At 43.5% G+C, this 18895-nt stretch overlaps 1 protein-coding gene across 3 annotated transcripts in view; it reads left to right on the top strand.

Moving 5' to 3' along the window:
* Positions 1-18895, top strand: part of LOC120986794 (Schwann cell myelin protein-like) — an 87238-nt gene that overhangs the window by 49972 nt on the left and 18371 nt on the right. For 2 of the 3 annotated variants that reach the window (XM_040415499.1, XM_040415501.1), the window contains 4 exons: positions 1841-2143; positions 6102-6195; positions 8942-8975; positions 10151-10225. In XM_040415499.1, coding sequence (XP_040271433.1) covers positions 1841-2143; positions 6102-6195; positions 8942-8975; positions 10151-10225 — 506 coding nt within the window. The remainder of the gene's footprint in view (positions 1-1840; positions 2144-6101; positions 6196-8941; positions 8976-10150; positions 10226-18895) is intronic. The other variant, XM_040415500.1, reaches the window with a different exon arrangement.

The following is an 18895-nucleotide window of genomic DNA, read 5'->3' on the forward strand; positions in this document are numbered from 1 at the left end:
CTGGGCATTTTCCAGGGCATCATACCAGACGCCTTTCCGGACTGCATCCCTCCAGTCCGGGTCATCCTCATCCTCGTAGTGGAACGCTGTTTGAAGACTAGCCGATTCCATCCTGCTGTAGCCAGGGGCGCTGTACGGATACTAGCGTTACCCTCAATTTAGTAAATCCACGAACGGTGTCTCCGAGCTGCTTCTCCTCACACTAGGACGCCATCCCACTGCTTGCCACCAATGTAACGGATCACCTGGCACCCCGACCGGGTACCTCCGTTGAATGAATGCTCCTAGTGCTTTCCGAGGACTCCAAGCACTCCACTTGACACCGTACGCACTGCAGACCCCACGAACTGCCGAAGCTTGGTTGAGGTCTCACCGTCTCCTACCCACCCTGGACCTACGACAAGGCTCCAGGCTCCAGTGGGTGGACCTCTCCTAAAACCAGAGATCAGGAACAGCCCTTAAAAGAGCTAGTAGTTATAGCCAGGGGAGTATACACGTATAGCAATCCCCACACACATGAGACGAGGCTCTATGTTGAAGGTGAAACAGGAACTGACTGTACTTCACGTACAGCCTCTTTTATTCACAAACCAAAAACATAGTACTGCCCACAGGGGTTTGAAATACAACCAATCAGTAATTAACAACACATACAATGTAACTACAGCAACCAATCGTTCACGCCCCCAGAGGACCAGAATGAAGACTGCGACATAGGACAACATATCCCCACAATGCATCATGGTTTCCTCCTCTCTGTCCTGGAGACAACCTGAGGAGCAATCCAATTATCTCTCAGAACAAAGGGAGATCGCCAATACACATGTAGATACAACAGGACAGACATCACCATTTAAACACACAATGGGACAATGGCACAATAGAAACACACCCAGCATTTTCCTCCCAAGCTGACAAGTTACACTTATTATAGATTGTTACAACTTTGTGAGTTTACATTGGCCATACATATAACTTACATCAATTTAAACAGTATAACATGGGGACAAACCTATCCAAAATTCACTTGAATCGGTTCAGGGGTTTAAAAGTTAGTATATGGCCCATAATCCTGGGGCAAGAGGCCAGCAGCCAGTCCTCTCCAAAACCCAGTGGCGAGGTCGGTTTCGCCACAATTATCAAAATTAGGGTTATTCACGTTAGAAAAAATACGACTGAGGGAAGATCTAATTACTATGTATAAATATATCAGGGGTCAGTATAGAGATCTATCCCATCATCTATTTATCCCCAGGACTGTGACTGTGACGAAGGGACATCCTCTGCGTCTGGAGGAAAGAAGGTTTGTACACAAACATAGAAGAGGATTCTTTACGGTAAGAGCAGTGAGACTATGGAGCTCTCTGCCTGAGGAGGTGGTGATGGTGAGTACAATAAAGGAATTCAAGAGGGGCCTGGATGTATTTCTGGAGTGTAATAATATTACAGTCTATAGCTACTAGAGAGGGGTCGGGGATCCAGGGAGTTATTCTGATTGCCTGATTGGAGTCGGGAAGGAATTTTTTATTCCCCTAAAGTGGGGAAAATTGGCTTCTACCTCACAGTTTTTTTTTTGCCTTCCTCTGGATCAACTTGCAGGATAACAGGCTGAACTGGATGGACAGATGTCTTTTTTCGGCCTTATGTACTATGTTACTATGTTACTATGTTACTTTTTTTTTTTTTTTAACTCGCTGCTATTTTTGAACTCTACTAGATATCTAACAAACCAAATGTGGGGCTGTAGCAAGCCTAGCATCACTCATGTTGATTTGCTACTTTTCGCCATATGCAGGATTGATATACAGTAAGTCATAGCACCTCTCATTTAATTGCACAGATGCCCCAAAAAATGTGTCCGTCATCGTGATGGAGGAAGTGATGGAAGGAGGTGATGTGACTTTACAGTGTAAAAGCTTCTCCAAGCCTGAGGTAGATGATTATGAATGGTACAAAGGAAAAACCAAATTACCAGACAGAGGACAGAAGATCACAGTGAGGAATGTGACCAGGAACATGGAGCCCTATTCCTGTGCTGTAAGAAATTATCTGGGTAGAAGAAAATCCGCCCCGACAGAGATACAACCTGTTACCTGTATACAATCTGCTACATGCAGTATATACAACCAGATGTCTACACCAGGTATGTATACAACCCATCACCTATATGCAAATATGGTATCTGTACTATGTTACGTATACAACCTGTAGGAACAAATAGAGAAATTTGTATATTTTACATTAGTCACAATATAGTATTACCTCACCTCTTGACTCAACATATCCCAAGAAATATGATGCAAGAATCAGGGTAAGACTGGTCCACCGGAGTACTAGAGGGTCCTTCCGAGGGCCCAGGCTTTGATATCATAGTGAGCCCTAAAGATCCAGGAGAAAAAACTAAGAAGGACAGACATTAGAGCCAATCGCCTATTATAAGGGTGTATTCTTTAAATGCTATTAGACTTTTTTCATGATATAGAGGTTGGACCTCAAGAATAATTTCTTCTGGTGGGCCCAAGAAAGCCCAGTCCGACACTGCATGAGACGACCAACTTTTAAAAAGAAAAACATGAGTTTGTGATTTTATGTCAGGTGATATCTTTCCTATATGTGTTGATGTGTTGCCGGACGCCTAGTGGTTGCATTATGCATTGCAGCCTGTTAATTGTGCTAGATTTTTTAAATATTATGTTGACTTTGTTTCATGCAAAATGACTCCTTAATCAAATTCAAGCGAATGTAAATGTGGACACATCTGTTTCCTTTGTTACCATAAGCAGTAAGAACTCACTGGGGTGACAGGGTGCACTCCAAGTATGCCGCCACCTGCTGGTTCAGGTTCTGCACCATGTCCTGCTGCTGCTGGCTGGTTTCTTCAGTAGGCGGGTGAAAAAATTGCTCATTAGAGACTCAAGATTTACGTTGCTGCTGATGGAGCTCATGTTACTCCTGCCATCCACCCCTCTCCATCAGTCATGGTAGTAGAGCATGAGCGCAAAGGGTTCCCCTAGCCAGACCTTCGTGATGACGGGTGGAGCCACACATAGGCAGCAACTAACCGACTACATAGGATGTCTCGATAGTAGTTATGTTTATCTTCCCACTCAGAAGGGGGGAAAAAGGCCTCCATTTTGGCCCGGTAGCGAGGGTCTAACATCATGGAGAGCTAGTAGTCATCCCTATGCCAAATGGTGATAATGAGGTTGTCACTATGCAAGAAACTCAGCATGCATCTGGCCATTTGCACAAGGGAATCTGAGGGACTCCCTGCCTCCATCTCCACTCAGGGCCGCACCTAGCCTTACTGCTGCCTGAGGCGAAAACTTAAATGGCGCCGCCCCCACCCCATGCCAATTTCTTAACCTAACCCCTTCCCTCCAGCCCTACTGTTAAATACATACTTGGAAAACATTACATGCAAAGCTACAAAACAAACAGTGGAAAACAGCGCCACATACTGTACCTCTTACATCCAGTGATGTCTCCTCTGAAGTAGACGTTATCTTTCTTTATCTTCTCCTCTCCATTCAGACCAGACCCCCATGATGATTCCTTTCAGACATCTCTTGTCTCTGCAGAGTTTGACAAACAGACATCTTAGTTTCCTACTTTTTCATCCTCCTTACCACCTTCTGAACACCTAATCCTGCCACCTCTAATACTGAGCCCGCTGTGCTCCCCAATACTATACTGCAGAAACTGATGCCCCTGAAAATGCTATTACCACACAGATAGTTCCCCTTCAATAAGAAATAACTGCGCCCAGCAAATAGTGCCCATGAAACTTATAGTGCCTTAAACATAGTGTCCTCTAAAAATAATTGTGCTAAGCTGATACTGTGTAAGGGTGCCTCCTAATGTAACGGTACTCCCTAAAGTCCGACCAATGGTAATAATTCTCTGCCAGAGTGCACTATGTGGTAACAGTAAACCCAATAGTCATAATGTCCCTCATTTTTCCCTCAAAAAATCCCACCTTATAATGTGTGCCAGTCCAAAAAAAATCCCTTTTAGTGCCCCCTGTAGAACAACTGTGGACACCCTTTGAATATGTGCCAGTACAAAAATGATCCCTTATAATGTGCGCTAACTACAAAAATGCCCCCTTATGTGCCAGTACAGAAAATGCTTTCTTATAATATGTGTCAACAGAAAAACTACCAACTTTTAGTACCCCCAGTAGAACGGATGTCCCCATATGTGGTCCCCCCTTATAATGTGTGGAGACGTCGCTCCTATGCCTCACCGCAACATCTATTTCATAATTGGTGGTGCCCCCTGGCGTAATGGCCCAGTTGCAATTGTGACTTCTGCAAACTTTCTTGTTATACCACTGGGATAAGGGAAATTTCAGACGAGCATGTTCAGTGTGTAAAACATGCTCCTTGTGGGAGCCTGATTTCCTGGTATGGACAGTGCTCCTTTCACAGGACTGCACTATGTCAGTGTGATTCAGTAGTTGCAGCAAGCTCTGGCAGAGACACACAGCATTATAGATCACTATAATGCTGTGCGGTCCTGTGAAAGGAGCAGTGTCCATAACAGGAGATCAGGCTCTCACTGGACATGCTAATGTGAAATTATCATAAGGGATCTGTAGAGTCCCACTCGTGTACGTGGGTACTGCAAAGTTGTTATATTATATGTTAAATCATGCTGTATTGCCCCCTTATGTAAAATCCCTGTTAACAGGCTGACAGGTGTAATTCACACATTCCACCACTAGATGGGGATAGCACCATAGTATATATAGTACGGGTCAAGCCTAGTTAGAGAGAGAAAGTTGGGGGAGTAGTGAAGTGAGGAGCAGGGGGGAGAGGGTTCCCTTTCCTCTCAGCCCTCTCTTGGGCTCCACAGCCCGGAGGAGCCAAGACCCATCTCAGTTACCAAGCCAAGAAAAAGCAGAGGTGAGACCTACTTCTACAGTACATCCTTCTGGGGTGACCAGTGAAAGAATATTAATATTTTGGATGCAAAATCACAAATGAGGACATTAGCCATTTTCCTTGGCTTTCAGGCACCTTTGTATACAGGTGAAGGACGTATAGCTTCCGGCAGCCTCTCCATTATTTACTACAAGTACAGAGAGTTCAACTGTTTGTTACACTGAAGTAGAACAGTAGGGTCAGAAGCCACCGTTTACTGAGGTTGGGATCAGGCAAGGAGCTGCATATCGGAAAAGCACCTATCTCTCTACACAGCCTGAAGTTCTAGCCACCCATACAGCCTGTTACCTGGATTTACAGCATACCACCCTCAGCCTGCATATAAGACTGTTTATTGTCGGATGTCAATTGCTGTTAAAAACCCTGCGTACAGTAAAGTTCCTGGTTGGAGTTCACTACTGCCTTCTTCCTCATTTCCACACCAACTACCCTCATCATTTTGCACCACCAAGGTGCTGGCATCACAATTTTACTCACTTCAGGGGCCCAGCCGCACAAGCACGCTGAAATCCAGTCACCATCAAGGGCACCTCAATCACCACCTGGCCGGTGTCCCCTGTAGAAGAGTGTGCCCCGGAGATTTGGTGCTGTTCTCCCCTTCACTGCAGCCCGGTCCAGGGAGCGTCAAAACTGTGAGTAAAGAACTAGCTGCCACTATTCCTCGGTCCACCGTCACCTCACAAGTTGTACCCCTGTGGCCTGTGTTGCAGATATTCACCAGGGTCCACTGTACGGCAGGGTGGACTTGGGTCCAAATTGTGTCTGTGGTGTAAGGCTAAAATTAAGGCAGTAGGGTGGCTCAGTGGTTAGAACTGCAGCGCTGGGGTCCTAGGTTTAAATCTGACCAAGGACAACATCTGCATGGAGTCTGTATGTTCTTCCCATGTTTGTGTGGGTTTCCTCCCTCACTCCAAAGACATACTGATAGGGAACTTAGATTGTCAGCCCCATTGGGGACAGCTTGATGCTAATGTCTGTAAAGTGCTGCGAAATATAGTAGCGCTATAAAAGTGAGTAAAAAACAAATTAATTTCCTCTTCTGGACTCTAGTCTGAGGCTTCTTTAGAATATGTTTAATGTGATCTGAGTTCATTGTCCTCCTCGCATTGTTCATATTTTCATTCATTCCATCTGCTTTATATTTGCCTCCAGCTGAAGGCTCTCATTCTAGAAAGGTTATCCTCCCAGCCACGATTGGTACAATCTGCTCACTGCTGCTTGTATTGCTCGTCTACTTCTGTTGGAGGTAATGTATATTATTTACAAATGAATTTCCTGAAAATCATTTCGGTCAGATTAATCCATATTGGGCACGAATCGATTCTACCCAAATTAAAAATCCTCTTTCTTTCTTTTTCTCTTTCTCTCTTTTTTTTTTTAAAACATTGTCCCTAAAGGATTACGAAGAAATTATGATTCTATGGAATACAATTTTTTTCGGCATCAAGCTGAGAGGCGGTCGGACAAAAAGCGCCGCATGTTGTAGTTTTATTCTGGCCGCCTCTCGGCATGTTTGTTTGGGGCCGGAGCGGACTTCCGGCGGCACGAGGGGCACTAGTGGCAGCACAGATCTGCTGGAACAGCCTGCCGGAGAAGTCTTCCGCTAAAAACGTATCAGGCGCCCATTGACAGGCTAATTTTACATCTGCATTTTTAATTCAGGTTTTGAGATCCGACAGAGAAACTCAAAACCTGAATTAAAAGGATCCATTCCATTTAATACATCCTGATGGCTCAGTTTCGGAGGGATCCGGTTGTATTAAGGCTACTTTCACACTAGTGTTAAAATTTTCCGGTATTGAGATCCATCATAGGGTCTCAATACCGGAAAAAAAAACTCTTCCGCTTTGTCCCCTTTCATTGTCAATGCGGAAAAAAACGTAACTGAACAGAATGCTCCAAAATGGTTGTGTTCTCATAGCGGAGAGCAAACAGCAACAAGCTGTGGTTTACTTTCCGTCATGGGATGCACAATCTGACACAATAGAAAACGGATCCGTCCCCCATTGAATTTCAATGGAGTTCATGAAGGATCCGTCTTGGGTATGTTAAAGATTAGAAAAACAGATCCGTTCATAACAAATGCAGACGGTTGTATTATCAGTAACGGAAGCGTTTTTTGCTGAGCCCTGCCGGATCCAACAAAAACACAAGTGTGAAAGTAGCCTAAATCAAAACTGACCAAACTGATCAGGCATGAAAATCATTGTGAGGCTACTTTCACACTTGCGGCAGCAGGGTACGGCAGGCTGTTCAGGCAGGTGAACAGCCTGCCGGATCCGTACTAAGGCTAGCCCATGTGTGCCGCCTGAAGTCCGCTCTGGCCCCATTCACTATAATGGGGACAGGCCAGAGATCCGGACGCAGCACGGCAAACATGCCAAGAGGCGGCCGGACAAAGACTGACGGATCCAGCAGGCTGTTCACCTGCCGATACAGACTGCCGGACCCTGCTAGCGCAAGTGTGAAAGTAGCTGATCCATTTTTTTCTGTAACAAAAATAACGGATCAGGCACCATTGACTTACATTGATTTTCATACCTGATCAAGTTTGTTCAGTTTAGCAAACAGGACACAAAAACGCTGCTTGCAGTGGTTTTGTGTCCGGCTCAAAAACGCAACTGAATTCCGGCATGGGAACGCAACCAAAAGTAACAGAATGCATTCCGGTGAACTCCATTCTGGTTTGTTCAGTTTTGTCCCCATTAACATGAATGGGGACAAAACCGAAGTGTTTTCCTCCGGTTTTGAGATCCTCTGACGGATCTTAAAATCGGAAAGGAAAACGCAGATGTGAAAGTAGCCTAACTTGGTTTTATGTTTACATGTTCTAAATGCAAGAAAAGAACCATTTCTCAGGACCAGTGTTAACGTCAGGCATACCTGGGAAGACACCAGGGTCCATTGGGACTGAAAGTACCCGGTGAAATGGGTAAATGTGCTCAGACAAGTCAAACCTCTACTAAGGAACAGGCTTACTGTTGACAGGTGACTCTGTTCTATCACTATCTACTGTTTTGTGTATGGGTGCAAGTTCTTAAAGGGGTTGTCCAGAATCAACCAAAAACGTGGCAATGGTCGAAGCATTATTTGCTGCTCCAGTTGTCCAGGCTGATCTTTGCTTACAGTGCTACACGATAGTGGCCTCATAGACATGTATGATAGCGGTGGATAGTGATTGAGGCCAATGATTGTCTGTAGTAGTCACTCATGTTGATGTGATATCAGTCCTGTCGTGCATTAAAGGGCTTGGCCACTTTCTGGTAACTGTTGACCAATGTGTTTGTGAGATGACTATATGACACTTACTAATATAGCCCTTGTTGAAATTCTGCACCATTTTCTAGATTTCATAAGGTATGTCCCTTGTTTACAAGGTCTTTTCTGCTGTCCACACAGAGGTCCTGTCCATAAAATGGCTGATGATGGAAGGTCATGTGATCAGGCAGATCACCGCCATGTGATGTCTCCTCCATTCAAACATTTGCATTGGTTCTTTTGGGAGTTTAGTGCAGGTGCAGATATCTGAATGGAGAAGGCATTGCGTGGAGGTGATTTGCCTGGTAACATGACCTATCCTAAGCAGCCATTGTATGGACAGGACCTCTGTGTGGATAGCAGAAAAGACCTTGTAACCAAGGGGCATACCTTATGAAATATAGAAAATGGTGCATCATTTCAAAAAAGGCTATATTAGTAAGTACCGTATAGTCATCTTACATACACATTGATCAACAATCACCAGAAAGTGACCAACCCCTTTAAATAAAGACCACCAAGGAGCACCACTAAGACTCTGTTGCCCCCAGGAGCACACATAGGGTCAGCACTGCCAACATTCCTGCTATTTAGGGAGTGCTGACCATCAAACTTTGTCCATATTATTTCCATACACTGAGCTCTATTGTCTTTTCTTCTAGATTGTTCCATATACTCATTTACAAACTAATAGCTGATAACTGACAATTGTGACATATTTTCTGTTTTCACAGAAGAAGATCCCAGATGAACCAGACAAGCCATAAGGTATGTGACTGGACATTCTCCCAATCTTATTGTATGGTAATCACAGCTTCTACCCTAGGAGGTACCAGTGATAATACACCCTCCATGTTCAAATGAGGAACCTTTGTCATCGATCCCTGTTCACAACCTTGATGAAGAGAAGTTTGTATGAAGCAGAGACCTATTTCTGTAAAGCCCATGAAGTTATATAGAACAGTAGTGCTCATGCTCCACCGCTGCTCCATAGACCCTCCTCTTCACCGTGGTCATGTTGGTGGGAGGAGGGACCTTCAGTCCCCTTTTAGCTTTCAGTGGGGTCTTCAGTGGTTGATACCGACAATCTAATGTTTATCACCTTATCACTGTCTTTTACCATTGCCTCTTATGTAGACTGCTGCATCCTCGACTCCTACATACAGTATTCTGACCTCAAATGTATGACCCAGCAAAGTGACCAAGAGGGAGATCAATGACAAAAAGAGAGAAATTCTATTATAATACATATATATTAAGAATGAGCGAACTGATTCTACCGGTTTGGCATTCGTTTCAAATTTCTCAGAAAGTTTCTATTCACACAAAGCCGATTTTTTTTGTGATTCATTTAAAAAGAGAGAGAAAGAACCTTGTATACTTACCAGTGTTGCTCAACAATCCTCTAGGTTTCTAGCAAGAGTACTGTATGAGCATGTCTTATCTGCTGGCATGAAATTATCTTAATTTGGCTGGCATGAAAAAAGATTAGTGTTCTTTTCTATTTGTGAAGAAAAGATAACTTAAATATATTTCCCAGAAAGACAAATATATGCAAATTCGCTTGTTTCTCTCTCCTTACGAATTGATTTGTCTATGTAACAATTTTGTTTTCAAATTGGCGAACCTGAAAGGAACCGAACTTCGGCAAGTTCGGTCATCTCTAATGTATATATTGTATACGAACAAAACATCACACTTTCCCTTATAGGTTAAAAAAAACATAGAACAGCTGCAATGTAAAGTTTATATTTTTTTATGTGTTTCTTCTTTTACTGCTCCTCTAGAGGTTTACTACATCTATTTTTCTTTATAAAAATCCAATTACTAGTTCTGGATGAGATAAGGGATGACCTGGTGCAACTGCTGCCAAGTTGTTTCCTAGACGTGTTGATCTAGCCATACACTCCCAAAAATTACAAAATTGTGTTTTTTTATTCTAGACCACAGAGTCACCAGATGCCACATATACTGATCTTTTAAAAAATGACGTTGGACAAAATTATGAACAATTAAAGGTAATGAAATAACATCCTCTGACTGCCGCCTGCAAACATCAGTTTGAAAATCTGTTTATTAAAGTTATTCTTAAATGACTTTACTTTTAAGAAAATCTACTTACTAATGTACTTTGAAATGGATCACATTGTGATTTCCGTCAATAATGCTCCGTAGTGAGCAGCCAATGGGGAGGGAGGATATTGGCCGGTCTGTCAGGCTCTGTAGTAGATCTGAACTACAGACGCCATAGTGAGCTGATGTGATAGGACGTGTCTGCCATGTCTCTGACAGACAACAATTAGGGCTTTAGGAGGAGTATATATTCAGTTAGGTAGATTGAATTACTAGGTAGAAAGTCAGGTTTTATCATTAGGGACAGGATAGGGTGATTTAGTGTTGTGCATCTTACAGTCGGGGCTCGAGCTGTTCACAAATCACATGTATACAGGCAGCTGCACATAGATTCTTAAAGATACAGTACACTACAGTATTTGTTTTTATGTGTAGAAGCAACCCTTTTTTTTAGCAAAGCTGTTGCAAAACTTCTACAGTTCATAAATGTGCAATACACATACTGACCAGCATCACTAGCTGCATATATTATATCGCAGATGTTGAGCAGTTGCCCTTTGCTCTTTCCAAAAACCTGTGGTCATTTTTCTATAGTTTGTCTATTAGCCTGTGAATATAACAGTGCAAAAACGTGCATTTTTGTTGCACTCAGGGGATGTTCAATTGCACCTATATTTAAAATTTTTTAATACTTCTACAGTTTTTATAAGGTCTCCAAGTGTCTAATTTGCATATTTTAGTGTATCTATAGCAGTGTATATTTTTGTCTTAGACAAGGGATGTCTAATTGGGCCTTTTTCTGTTTCCCAAAAACCTGTTGCAATTTTTCTACTTTTCATAAGTGTGCAAATAAGCGTATGTTAGAGCATCAATAGCTGATTATATTTTGGAGGCAGCAAGGGGACATTCAATTTTTGCACCATTTAACCCTTAGGCTACTGGAAATTTTTCATCACTTCTTGCCCCTCCGGTAGGTGGGCAAGAAGTGATGAGGAGAGTGGTGTGGGAGCTGGTGTTGCGAGCGGTCAGGCTCCTGACCCAGAGACCATTGAGGAGGACATCAGTGACGTGCAGACAGTATTCAATGATAATGATGTAGCTGATCGCACTTGGGAGCCGGGTTAAATAGGGGCTTCATCATCAAGAGAGAAGAGGGAGGCAGCTTGCCCGTGAGGCAGCGGTGGAGCCAGCAAGTCGCTAGCGTGGCCGGGAGTCAGCAGGGAGGCAGCAGTGGGAGGTCGGGAGCCAAACATGCCTGGGGTAGACCCATAGGTGTGCGTAGCCTATTGCATTAGGGTGTGCACCCTAAAGCACAAACACACACACCGTGCGAGCGCACTCGTGTGTACAGTGCTGCCCATAATTATTCATCCCCCTGGCAAATTTTGACTTAAAGTTACTTTTATTCAACCAGCAAGTAATTTTTTGACGGGAAATGACATAGGTGTCTCCCAAAAGATAATAAGACGATGTACAAGAGACATTATTGTGGAAAAAAAACATTTCTCAGCTTTTATTTACATTTGAGCAAAAAGTGTCCAGTCCAAAATTATTCCTACCCTTCACAAACTGTCACAGTCTGTGGGAAAATCAAAAGTTCTATACCATTCCAAATAGTCCAAGCTGTTCTAAAGCATCCTAATTACCCTGATTAATTGGAAACAGCTGTTTTAATCAACTCAACAGGTGAAAAACAGCAGCTCTCTGCAGTTGGTTTGTTGACAGTCATGGCTAAGACAAAGGAGCTCAGTGAGGACCTGCGGCTGCGCATTGTGGCTGCTCACAAGTCAGGAAAGGGCTACAAGGCCATTTCTAAATGTTTTCAAGTTCCAGTGGCTAAATTGCAAAGTATTATTGAATACAATACAAAATACAAGATGTTCCGCACTGTGGAAAATCTCAGAGGACGTGGTCGGAAGCCAAAAGTGACACCTGTGCTGGCCAGGAGGATAGTTAGAGAGGTGAAAAAGAATCCAAGGATCACCACCAAGGCCATCCTGGTGAATCTGGGCTCTGCTGGTGGCAATGTCTCAAGGCAGACAATCCAACGGACACTGCACACTGCTGGTTTCCACGGATGCAGACCATTGAGGACGCCACTTCTCCAGATAAGGCACACAAAAGCTCGCTTGGCCTTTGCAAAAGCTCATCTGGACAAAAAAGAAGACTTCTGGTCTTCTGTGTTATGGTCAGATGAAACAAAAATTTAATTGTTTGGTCACAATGATGTTTCCTTCATTTGGCGTAAAAAAGGAGAAGCCTTCAACCCAAAGAACACCATCCCCACTGTCAAACATGGTGGTGGGAACCTAATGCTTTGGGGGTGTTTTTCAGCCAATGGACCAGGGAACCTAATCACAGTAAACGGCACCATGAAAAAAGAGCAATACATGAGGATTCTCAATGACATCAGGCAGTCTTTCAGCATGACAATGACCCAAAACACACAGCAAAAGTGGTGAAGAAATGGTTAGCAGACAACAACATTAACGTTTTGGAGACTTGAATCCATATGAGAATCTGTGGAGGGAGCTAAAGATCAGGGTGATGGCAAGAAGACCCTCCAACCTGAAAGATTTGCTAAAGATAAATGGGCATAGGTGTCTGTACCTGTGGAGACATGCAATAAGCTGGTCTGCAATTATAGGAAGCGTTTGATTGCTGTAATAGCCAATAAAGGCTTTTCTATTGATTATTGAGAAGGGTATGAATAATTTTGGACTGAACACTTTTTGCTCAAATGTAAATAAAAGCTGAGAATTATTTTTTTTTTCACAATAATGCCTCTTGTACATCGTCTTATTATCTTTTGGGAGACACCTATGTCATTTCCTGTCAAAAAATTACTTGCTGGTTGAATAAAAGTAACTTTAAGTCAAAATTTGCGTGGGGTATGAATAATTATGGGCAGCACTGTGTGTGTGTATATATATATATATATATATATACACTCACCTAAAGAATTATTAGGAACACCATACTAATACGGTGTTGGACCCCCTTTTGCCTTCAGAACTGCCTTAATTCTACGTGGCATTGATTCCACAAGGTGCTGATAGCATTCTTTAGAAATGTTGGCCCATATTGATAGGATAGCATCTTGCAGTTGATGGAGATTTGAGGGATGCACATCCAGGGCACGAAGCTCCCGTTCCACCACATCCCAAAGATGCTCTATTGGGTTGAGATCTGGTGACTGTGGGGGCCATTTTAGTACAGTGAACTCATTGTCATGTTCAAGAAACCAATTTTAAATGATTCGAGCTTTGTGACATGGTGCATTATCCTGCTGGAAGTAGCCATCAGAGGATGGATACATGTTCTCATTCTGTTTACGCCAAATTCGGACTCTACCATTTGAAAGTCTCAACAGAAATCAAGACTCATCAGACCAGGCAACATTTTTCCAGTCTTCAACAGTCCAATTTTGGTGAGCTCGTGCAAATTGTAGCCTCTTTTTCCTATTTGTAGTGGAGATGAGTGGTACCCGGTGGGGTCTTCTGCTGTTGTAGCCCATCCGCCTCAAGGTTGTGCATATTGTGGCTTCACAAATGCTTTGCTGCATACCTCAGTTGTAACGAGTGGTTATTTCAGTCAACGTTGCTCTTCTATCAGCTTGAATCAGTCGGCCCATTCTCCTCTGACCTCTAGCATCCACACGGCATTTTTGCCCACAGGACTGCCGCATACTGGATGTTTTTCCCTTTTCACACCATTCTTTGTAAACCCTAGAAATGGTTGTGCGTGAAAATCCCAGCAACTGAGCAGATTGTGAAATACTCAGACCGGCCCGTCTGGCACCAACAACCATGCCACACTCAAAATTGCTTAAATCACCTTTCTTTCCCATTCTGACATTCAGTTTGGAGTTCAGGAGATTGTCTTGACCATAATAAATTTACATATATTATAATTATATATTCTGAATATATAATAATATGTGTCATTATATTATGGCTAAAAACTTTAGTTTACCCTCTATTTCTGAAAAAAATTGTGACAGGATTTGAACTCACTGCTTCTGCATCATAGCCCCGAACTTTAATCACTACACTATATAGCTGCATAGCCAGTCATTTTAAAAAAAAACTATATATATATGCATAGGTCTCAGTAGATGTCTCTTTTTGCCTTGCCTCTAGTACAGAAGGTTGTGAGTTTGAATCCTGGCAGAAACTTTTCTGAAATACTGGCTAAATTAGATTTAAATACACTGGGGTGTCCCCAAGCACTGACTCCATATATGGACATAGCTATATATGGAGTCGGAGCAGGGACTTCTAAGCCAAACTAGAGTCCCGACACCCTCCCCTCTTCAGAGCAGGGGGTGCCTGGTTTATTGCTCAGGTTCTTCCATTGTGCTCGGGTGCTCGGTAGAGCACCCGAGCATCTCGAAGTGTTGCACACAAGCACTTTGGTGCTCGATCAACAGTAATCCTCTTTCCTCAATAATAAACAGGGAGAACTGTGGACTGCTGTTGCTACTACTGGCCAAACAGCTGGTTTGCTGCTTGCACTACTGTCGACACCTACATTCTCACTTGTGGATGACGTGGTATCAGTCTTTCTTTCCTTTTGCCACTTTATTGTTGAAGCCTATTTAAAAAATGAAAAGTAATAGGGTTTGATACACTTCTTATTGGCTGTCTAAAACAATGTACTTATTGCTCATTTATAGAGTGTAGAAAAATTGTAGGTTTTTGAAAAAAAAACGGCACAACTTAAGATCCCTTTGGTGTGCCAAATGTATACACTGCTTTTGACACAGTAAAATATGCCTATTGCTTACTTGGCTGTAGAAGCTTTACAGGTTTTGTGGAAAGAAAAGGGTTCAATTGTGCAATGCTTGTGGCAAAATATAGAGTTTGCTTCCGGTAAGGCTGGGAAATATCCTTATTGCATACTTATTAACCATAAATGGTTTGCAATTTTTTTTTGGGGGGAGGGAGCAAATAAACACATAAAAATAAATAGTGTATGTCTCTTTGAGGACCTCTATGCAGCACGCTTTATACAAGTGATTTGTGAACAGTTCCAGCAGCTCTCTCTCACTAGAGATGAGCAAAGTTTGGAAAAATTTTAATTGTTACGAATCACTATAAATCAGGTATACTCAGGCTCTGCCTTATTTTCTTTTCGTGTCCGTTCCGTTTTTATGTGGCCCTTATGCGGAACCATTCACTTCAATAGGTCCGCAAAAAAATTACTCAGTGTGCATTCCGTTTCCATATGTCCGCATGGCTGTTCTGCAAAAAAGATAGAGCGCGTCCTATTCTTGTCTGTTTTGAGGACAAGGATAGGCGTTGTTACAATGGATCCTCCCAAAAAAAAAAAACGGATGCAGTACGGATGTCACACGGATGTGATCCGTATTTTTTGCAGATCCGTGTTTTGCCGATTGTAAAATACATGCGGTCATGTGTGAACCCTTAGAGTACGGCGACACGGAGCGGCCATGCTGTGGGCGGGTTGCGTTCATGCTGAGGTGAAGAACCGCGCGGCCAATTAGCCTACTGCTGTTTTCATTTTAATAACGAAGACCGCACTGTATAGTCAGTCTTCATTGTTAATGGCCGCGTGGCACCTTTAAACAGGAACTTGCCACGTCTCTCCCTATGCTCAGCTCACGGGACAATGGCAGAGACTTTGATAGGACTGTGACATCACAGGGGATGGCTACCTGCTGATTGACTGGCTGCACGGCATTCTGTGTGATCTCACGTTCACTGTCGTCTTATTTTAACTTTGTAACGTGTGCAACCACCATTTTAGGAAAAACTGATTCATTACCACGAGCGCAAGGAAATTCGGATTTGTTGCTTTGCTCAACACTAGCTCTCTCTGTAAGACACACAACATTAAATCAGCGTATTCTGTCCCAAATGATAAAATCTGATTATTTCAGGCTAGCTAACTGACTATATTTTCTTCCCAATCTCTACACTGTCCCTTCAAGACCCTGGATGCCTGGCTTGTTTGCCTAATTGGCAGTGGCGGATTACAATAGGGACATTCGGGTCGGCAGCCCCGGGCCCAGCACCGCTGGAGGGCCCAACGCCGACCCGAACGCCCACATACTGCGGCGGGGCACGGGAGCGCATAGCTCCCTGTCCCGTCGCCGATCACCGCCATAGGCTTCAGGCCGCACATAGGCCTGAGGCCTATGCGGTAGTGAAATCCCGGCGCAGGCGTGCATGATGACTGCCTCATGCCGCCTTCCTCTGTGAGCCTGGCCCTGGACATAGCCTAGGTGAGTATTTAGCTTTTCATTTTTTTTCTTTTTTTCTTTTTTTATTTCATGTGCCTACTTTGGGGGACATGTGGGGGGTGGGGGACAAACAGTAGGACATATTAAGAGACATCGAGTACAGGGAGGGGGAGAATGTGGGGGCTATGGGGCCAAATTATTATGGGAGGGAATACTATGTGGGGCCAAATTATTATGGGAGGGACTACTATGTGGGGGCAAATTACTATATGGGGCAGTGTGGGGGCAAATTACTATATGGGGCAATGTGGGGGCAAATTACTATGTGGGGGCAGTGTGGGGGAAACTATTGTGTGGGGACAGTGTGGGGAAATTTCTATGTGGGGACAGTGTGGGGTAATTTCTATGTGGGGACAGTGTGGGGTAATTGCTATGTGAGGACAGTGTGGGGTAATTGCTATGTGGGGACAGTGTGGGGTAATTGCTATGTGGGGACAGTGTGGGGTAATTGCTATTTGGGGACAGTGTGGGGTAATTGCTATGTGGGGACAGTGTGGGGAAATTGCTATGTGGGGACAGTGTGGGGTAATTGCTATGTGGGGACAGTGTGGGGTAATTGCTATATGGGGACAGTGTGGGGTAATTGCTATGTGGGGACAGTGTGGGGAAATTGCTATGTGGGGACAGTGTGGGGAAATTGCTATGTGGGGACAAATGACTATATGTGGGGGCCACTATTGTGTGGGGACAGTGTGGGGAAAACTATTGTGTGGGTACAGTGTGGGGAAATTGCTATGTGGGGGGAAATTACTATGTGGGGGCAGTGTGGTGGAAATTACTATGTGGGGGCAGTGTGGTGAAAATTACAATGTAGGGGCAGTGTGGGGCAAATTACTATGTAGGGGAAATTACTGTGTGGGGGCAAACTACTATATGGGGGCAGTTTGGGGGGAAAATTACTGTGTGGGGGAAAATTACTATGGGGGGATTACTATATGGGGCAGTGTGGTGGAAATTACTATATGGGGCAGTGTGGTGGAAATTACTATATGGGGGTGTTGCTATTGGGGAGGCACTGTAGGGGCAATTCTATTATTTTTGGGGACACTATACAGGGATTATTGCCTGGAGCACAATAGAGGGTGGTATTACTCTAGGGGACATTATAGCTGCTGTGGACACTATAGGAACATTTGGGGTAATTTATCAAACTGGTGTAAAGCAGAACTGGCTTAGTTGCCCATAGCAGCCAATCAGATCTCACCTTTCATATTTGACAGCTCTTTTGGAAATCCAGTTCTACTTTACACCAGTTTGATAAATGACTCTAATTATGTCTATTAGGGTCACAATTTTTTCAGCAGTATAGTTCCTGGGGCATTGGGAAGCACAATGGGCACAGTATTGGGGGTGGCAGCAGGATGACACTGTGGGGACACCAGGATGAGGAGGTTGATGGAAAAATTGAGAAATCTAACATGTCTGTGTTACAAACTGTAGAGACGAGATGCGGCTGAAAGAATTTGCCATGGTGGTCTGGGTCAAATGGAGGAGAAGAGGAAAGAGAAGGTCTACATGACAGGAGATGTCACTGGATGTAAGAGGTATGTGGTGCTGTATTCTCCTCCATGTCTTTTTTATTATAATTATATGTATTTTAAATTTGGCGACCAAATTTTTCAGTTTAGGACCCAATTTGGGGTATTTTTTTTAGTCTGAAGATGTCATATGGCCTAGGAAGAGACTGTGGCGCTCATGAAGCACCGCAGCCTCTTCATACAAAAAAAAACTAAACTAAAATAGAGGGGGGGGGGGGGCCCAAGTTGGGTAGACAGCCCCGGGCCTATCCGCCCCTGCTAATTGGTGCCTGTCACAAATACAACACATCCTCAAACATCAATGGCTGATTTCAAAATCTCTCTGAATGAAAACTCAGCTTCAAATCTAACCTAGTACCTGACAGACCAGCCAATATCTTCCAGCCTGATTGTCTGTCATGCTCATTGCTAGGCATTATGGGTAAGCACCCCATCCAAGGTCATGTGATCCTCCATATTTATCTTCCCTGCCCTGTTTCTTTACCAATGTACTGAATTTCAAACGTAAAATGGGAGGCACAGTTTTGCATGATTAGTCTGAACTGTATCGCTAAAACCTCAGGTTTGTCTGGTAGTAGAATTTTTGTGAAATTTGTAATGAACCTGATTCATTTAGAATTGATTTGCTCATCTCTAATTAGCAGGCATTTAGAGTATGTGAACAGTTGGAGCAAAATGCACATACATGAGAAACAAATTACAATCATCTTAGTTACCGTATATTGTCGGATAATAAGACGCACCTTTTTCCCTAAAAAATGGGGGGAAAGTGGCATTGAGTCTTATAGTCTGAATGTTAATGACTCTTC

The sequence above is a fragment of the Bufo bufo genome, chromosome 1 (genome assembly GCF_905171765.1).
Source record: "Bufo bufo chromosome 1, aBufBuf1.1, whole genome shotgun sequence".
In the NCBI taxonomy this organism is placed as follows: domain Eukaryota; kingdom Metazoa; phylum Chordata; class Amphibia; order Anura; family Bufonidae; genus Bufo; species Bufo bufo.